A 6,014-nucleotide genomic window follows, 5' to 3' on the forward strand; every position below is an offset into this window, starting at 1 on the left:
CATTATATTAAAATTGATGTGCCACACAGTTCTTTGCCCTCGATTACATAGTAAAAAGTTTTATTTTAGGTTCTCGCTTATGAATTGTGAATACTAACATATGAATTATAATTCAATCAATATATTTTAATTTAAAAGGTAGCCAAATATCTAAAGTTATATATTCTTCTAAACTTTTTAATAAAAATAAATATATCACATACAACTTTGAGAGTTGTTATTAAAAATTACAAATCCTTTTGTAAATGTGACAAAGAGTGCACCGTATTGTTAGAATATCTAACCACTTGTTGGCCATAGATATCAGTAATTATATTGGTAATTATGGGTATAGTTCTAGACTTTAGGTAAAGGATTTTGTTAAATCTAGTTCGGTGAGAGATTCACTTCAATTAAATATTTTTTTGGCGGTATAGGTGTATATAAAACTTTTTATCAGGATTATTCAACATAGTTCTGTTTGAGACTGGAACCCCACCTGCATCACTGGCTTTGTTTACTAAGGTTATAATTTTGTTTAAATAGTTTATGAATAAATTTTCAAAAAAAATAATCTTAAGAATGTTTAAATCAATTTTTTTTTGTCTAAATAGATTTATCACCCTCAAAACTTTTGAGGCGTCTCAAAATCTTAAAACTTGATAATTATAGCTTTAGATTTCCAAAAAATTCTCCTAATTTTTTTTAAATCTTATCAAAATTTTCATTATTTTCTATTTTTTTAAATCTTACCGGAATTTTCATTATTTTTTTTCGAGTAAAATTATAACCTTGTTAAACTCCCCTAGTCTCCTAATTTGATGTTTACTTAACCTGTTTTTTCAAGTAAGTGATTTGGTCCAGGATAGTTTTGAATATTTGATGCTTACTTAACATGTTTTTTCAAGTAAGTGGTTTGGTCCAGGATAGTTTTGAATATTTAATGCTTACTTAACATGCTTTTTTCAAGTGATTTGGTACAGGATAGTTTTGAATAAAGAGTCTCAGCAAAATTATTTTAATATCAAAGCAATTCTGGGCCTGACTCCCTGATGGGAGGGCCCAGGTGAAATCTGCAAAACTAAAAGAGTAAATTGAGGTATGAGATAGTGAGAGAGAATGTGAACTGTTGAAGAAAGAAAGTTTTTGTGGAGGTGAGCAGATTGATGTGCCTGCTGTGGCTGTCGTCGATATGAGCGAACTGTTGTGCCTTTGTGGTTGTTGTAAAGAATGGAACATGAGGGTTGTGCGGAGCATGAAGGCTGTGTGGCATGGCATGGCGTAGCGCAGAGTAGCGTGGAGAGATTGATTGCCACCGGTGGAAGTGCGCAGCGGAAGTGTGAGAGGTGAAAGTATTGTGAAGATTGATCAGCTGTGTGTTGCTGGAGGTCTATCTGCATGATGTAAATCTGCGTGAAGAAAATTATCGGAGTTGGACATTGGTGCTAGGCATTGGAATTGTGGACTTCTTGTGTATTCAAGCACTAGAGTTGGGTGTCGGATTTGTGGTACGATGACGTAGCTAACTGGTTGAAAAGACCAAGCTATTAAAGGAGTTGTGCTCACATTTTCATTCATAGTGGGAACAATCGAATCTTCATGTGGTAGTTTTGTTGGGTTGTCATGATTTGTTGCAGAACGACCATCCGAAATTGATGAATTTGATCTTGGATACTGAAACTCTGAGCATTCGGTTACTACTCATTATCTCTTGAAGACCTTTGATTCGATCATAGAAGAATGCCCAGATCTGGCTTTTTTTGTAGCGATTTATAAGGAGCTTCCAGTATTTACTGCATTGTCGAGTTGGATATTTTTGAATTTGCCTTAAGCCTGTCAGGTAACAGACACGAATTTCCTTCCTGTTAGGTTTTCCAATCGCCTCTTGCAACCATTTATCAATGCATTCTTTTTCTGAAGCAATAAGTTCCAGGTGACTGCTTTAAATCCTTGACAGGGAGATATTCATGTATAGATCCAATTTTACTCCAAGAGAATTAATTAATGGATAAAAGTTAATGAATGCATGTGGGAAGAGATTGATCGGGGTGCTTCTCCATGGAGCACCTGGTTGTTGGTGGATGTGAACATCCAGAAGTACATTCTGAATTAGCACCTTTTAGTTGGATTGAATACCAAATAATGGGATTGAAGGACTATAAGAAAAGTTGCTCGGATCCAAAGAGCATGTGTAGATGCTGGTAGTTTTGTAAGAACTTATCTCAAGAAAGAATTGAAAAATAAGAAAACAGAATGGTCCTGCATCAGACAGCCTATAGCAAACTAGCAGAGGTAAGTACCAAACATGCAAGTAGATGTTTCCAGATTCATTACAGGATGCGGTGCTCTTTGCACCACAAAAAAAATATTAATTGGAAGCTTTGGTCCGTGCAATCCACTGTTTGTACATAATCAACCTTGGGAAAGTATCTCTATACTTCTTATGCAGTTTACTAAAGACAAGACCAGAGATGTCATATTTGTGGATAATTGTGGCAGCAATATTCCATTTTGCAAGGGTGAAAAATAAGGAAGTTGAGATAATGCTAATCACAACGTGGGTTGATGTATTAATCAACTCAAGCCAAAGGTGTGAAATCCACAATATATGGACCGATGGTAAGATCTGCTTTATAATTTTATTGAAATCGATCAAACATATTGAGTCTAGTCAACTCAATGCGTGGATGCATTTTGTTAGAATAGACTATTCTAACAACCCTGAGGTGAAGTGGAAGTCGAGAAGATTCAATATGAATACATCAAGTGAGAAAGCGACAGTGTGCTCGAACAGTTATGGATAGCTATTTCGGTGCGTTCGAGATAAGAGACAGGATCCCAGTTGTGAAGGATCGAAGTTGGAAGGATTGAGCCAAAGGACGAAAATCATGCTTCGGGTAATACAGTATACTTTTATGTCTTGTATCTTAAATGTATTAAAATAAGCATATTGAGACCAGCAACTACAATAGGGTAGTAATGTTATTCTGCTAGAATAATGATAGGTAAAGCATGGAGATCCGAGACCAATATGCTAAAGGAGAAAATAAAAATGCCCATAGTATTTAGAATTATAAAATAATATAATGTAGAAAAAGATAGTTTATGACGGTGATTATGGAAGCTGGAAGGCAGCAACAAATATTTGTTAGAGCAATAGTAGCAATGAAGATTAGGTGATGATAGATCAATATAAGTAAAATTATGTGAAATAAAATACATTCATGACCATGAGTCACACATTGTACTTATAGCATGATATATGTTGATATGATTTTTTGTGGTTTTTAGTGATCTATGAAGTGTTTGATGTGTTTGGTATTTTCATAAATTGGAATGTGTTGTATTAGGGTATATGTAACATGAAAAGGATATATCATTGTAAGATTTGGATAGACATGCATACCTTTTTGTTATGTGTTCCCTAGTAAGATGATGTTTCTTGTGTAGTTTAACATAGTAGCCTATGTTAGAGAGTTTTTTAACACTCTAAAAGAGTGTGACATGCATTGGATGGATACACTTAGGTGGACCATATTGGTTATAGACTCCGTGAAGCGAAATTTATATCTAGGGGGATTTCATCAAGAAGTTGGATGAACCATGTATGTGAAGGACTTCATGCTAGACCAATGGTTGCATTGGTTAGGTATCCATGCATTCTAGTGGATGGTTATTCCTTTATATAGACATCAATAGTTTGTTGTCTACATGAATGAAAGACAAGGTGCAAGTGTCCAGTTGGACTGGAAGTAGACCTTGATGGACAAGAGGATCTTCATTTTGGTGTGTGCTATAGAGAAGATATAGATGAAAACCTTCACACATGAATACTAAGACAATTAATAGCTAAGGGGGAGTGTTACAATATCTAACCACTACTTGTCTATATGTATGTGTGATTATATTGGTCATTATTGTTAGAGTTAGAGAATCTATAGGAAAAAATGTATTCCTATTGTTTATGAGTTTGTTGAGAAATTCTCTCCAACTAAATAGTCTTCTAATTTGATATTTACCTAAAATGTTTTATGAAAATGTTTTGGTACAATATAATTTTCCTACCTTAAAATATAGTCTCTTTATTAATATTAATATACGTAACATTATTATTGTGAATATAAAATACACTCAACACAATTCTTTCATATCCAACTTCTATATTCTTTATAGAATTTTTTTTAAATGATGGAATATTATTTTATTTTATTAAAAGCTAGAATATTAATTTATTTATTTTAAGAATTTTAATGATAAAATTCTGTTTGAAGCATTTAAATTATTTAATTTCCGTAAAATAATAAAATAATAAATTTACTTTATAAAAAATAAAGTTGGGAAGAATTTTAATATGAAATTTATATTTTAAAATAAAATTTATTTTTAAAGAAATATTAATTAAAAATAATTAAAAAAAATTATAATAATAGAAGATTTAGACTTCATGGGAGTAGAATAGATGGTAATGGGGTGTATGGTTAAATTGCTCTATGATGTAAAGGTTATCAGTTCCAAATTTCTATGGCAAAAATCCATTCATGTTAAGGGTTGGTATAGTCCAGGAAATTATGATTTTGACAGCGTAAATACCCTTATCCCGTAATTGAGATTTCTCAAGCCACAAGTCAAACCTAATATAATTTTTAGAAAACTTAAACAACATAACAAACAAACAAAAATATAAAATTTAGAAAAATTATTCAAACTAACTAATTTACAATTCGATACCTACCAATATTAACAATCCAATACATAAAAATATTTAATATATATAGAAATCTACTCTTATTATAATTTTCCTTAATTAACCATTCAAAAGTTAAAGATATTTAATAAAAATGAAAATCTATACTTATGTCATTATGATTTTTCCCTAAATTGTTAATAATTCAAAAATCAAAAATATTTAATTAAATGAAAATTTAACACTGGCAAATCATTGGGTTATTATGAATTTTCCTAAATAATAATAAAGTTGTTAATGATTATCTTAACTTCCGATTAATAATTAAATCTAAATAAATTTTATCATGAATAAATAAAGGAAAGAAAAGATTCACTCATTGATAAAATACAGAGTACTTCTGGACAATCGAACCCAATTGCAATCTATGACGGTGCACTTTAAAAGGCAGAAAGAAAAGAAAGCCATTTGAATTAATTACTAGATGTTGTTAATTGCAGAATTCACTCATTAAATGTTTGGATGTCCATTAAATTTAGAGGTGAAAAAGCAATTTACAGTTACAGAAACGCTGAGAGTTGGGCTCAACAGGTGCAGCTTTTCTCCTCGATGGTAGGCAGACTCGGACACCACCGCCTGCTTTTGGAGATCAAGTATCCCCTGAACGCCTCCTTCACCGCCGGATCGTCGCACTGCTGCACCAACCTCTCATACATCGAATCGCGACCTTCGCCGGGAAGAACGCAAGTCGAACCCGCGCTCGTCCGCCGCTGCGCCGCCTTGGATGCCTCTTTTTTAGCGGCGGCGTAGAGCCTCAACCCCAAGTCTTCCAAATTATCGGCCGCCGAAAGCGGCAGGAGAAAATAGAGCTCGCCCAGACGGAGCTCCTCCTCGGGCCGCAGTGGCCGGTTGACGGTGTGCAGATGACGCGAGGTACAAATGAAATGGAGGGGATGGTGTTGCAGCACTACCTTGACGGTAACGGGCGCCGGAAACTCGTCCACCTGGCCGTTTAGGTGGACGACCCTGATGGCATCGCTACTCGGCGGCGGCGGCTTTGTCCCGCAGACGCACGAGACCATCGAACCCATAATTATTTTTGGTTGTGCAGAGAACAAAAAAAGCAGTTGCCAGAGTGGAATCTCAGAGTGGATAAACAGGTAGAACACTGCCGGTAGCTCGAGAATATGGAATTGAGAGAATGAAGCATCGACGAAACGTTGCGGCACAATCCATGTGTCTTCTTTCTGTATGAGAGAGACGATTGGACGCTGTGGGTAACGCAGTTGATTTTTTGGAAGTTTTTCAGGTGGGTTTTTCGGTTAAAATCTGGCAGCAATTTATTGGAATA

General features: G+C 34.5%; 1 protein-coding gene across 1 annotated transcript; it reads right to left on the reverse strand.

Annotated features, from left to right (window-relative positions):
* Positions 1-5,247: 5,247 nt before the first annotated feature.
* On the reverse strand, positions 5,248-5,754 carry LOC149230829 (uncharacterized). The gene has a single exon (XM_089381431.1). It carries the CDS (start codon positions 5,752-5,754, stop codon positions 5,248-5,250), a length of 507 nt encoding a protein of 168 aa, XP_089237557.1.
* Positions 5,755-6,014: the final 260 nt, after the last annotated feature.

Source organism: Pinus tabuliformis, chromosome J, assembly GCF_031772625.1.
Source record: "Pinus tabuliformis cultivar Carrire ecotype Pingquan chromosome J, CPIR1, whole genome shotgun sequence".
Taxonomy (NCBI): Eukaryota; Viridiplantae; Streptophyta; class Pinopsida; order Pinales; family Pinaceae; genus Pinus; species Pinus tabuliformis.

Excerpts from the sequence above, each read along its gene's own strand:
- LOC149230829 (XM_089381431.1), bottom strand. The coding sequence starts at position 5,754 with ATGGGTTCGATGGTCTCGTGCGTCTGCGGGACAAAGCCGCCGCCGCCG.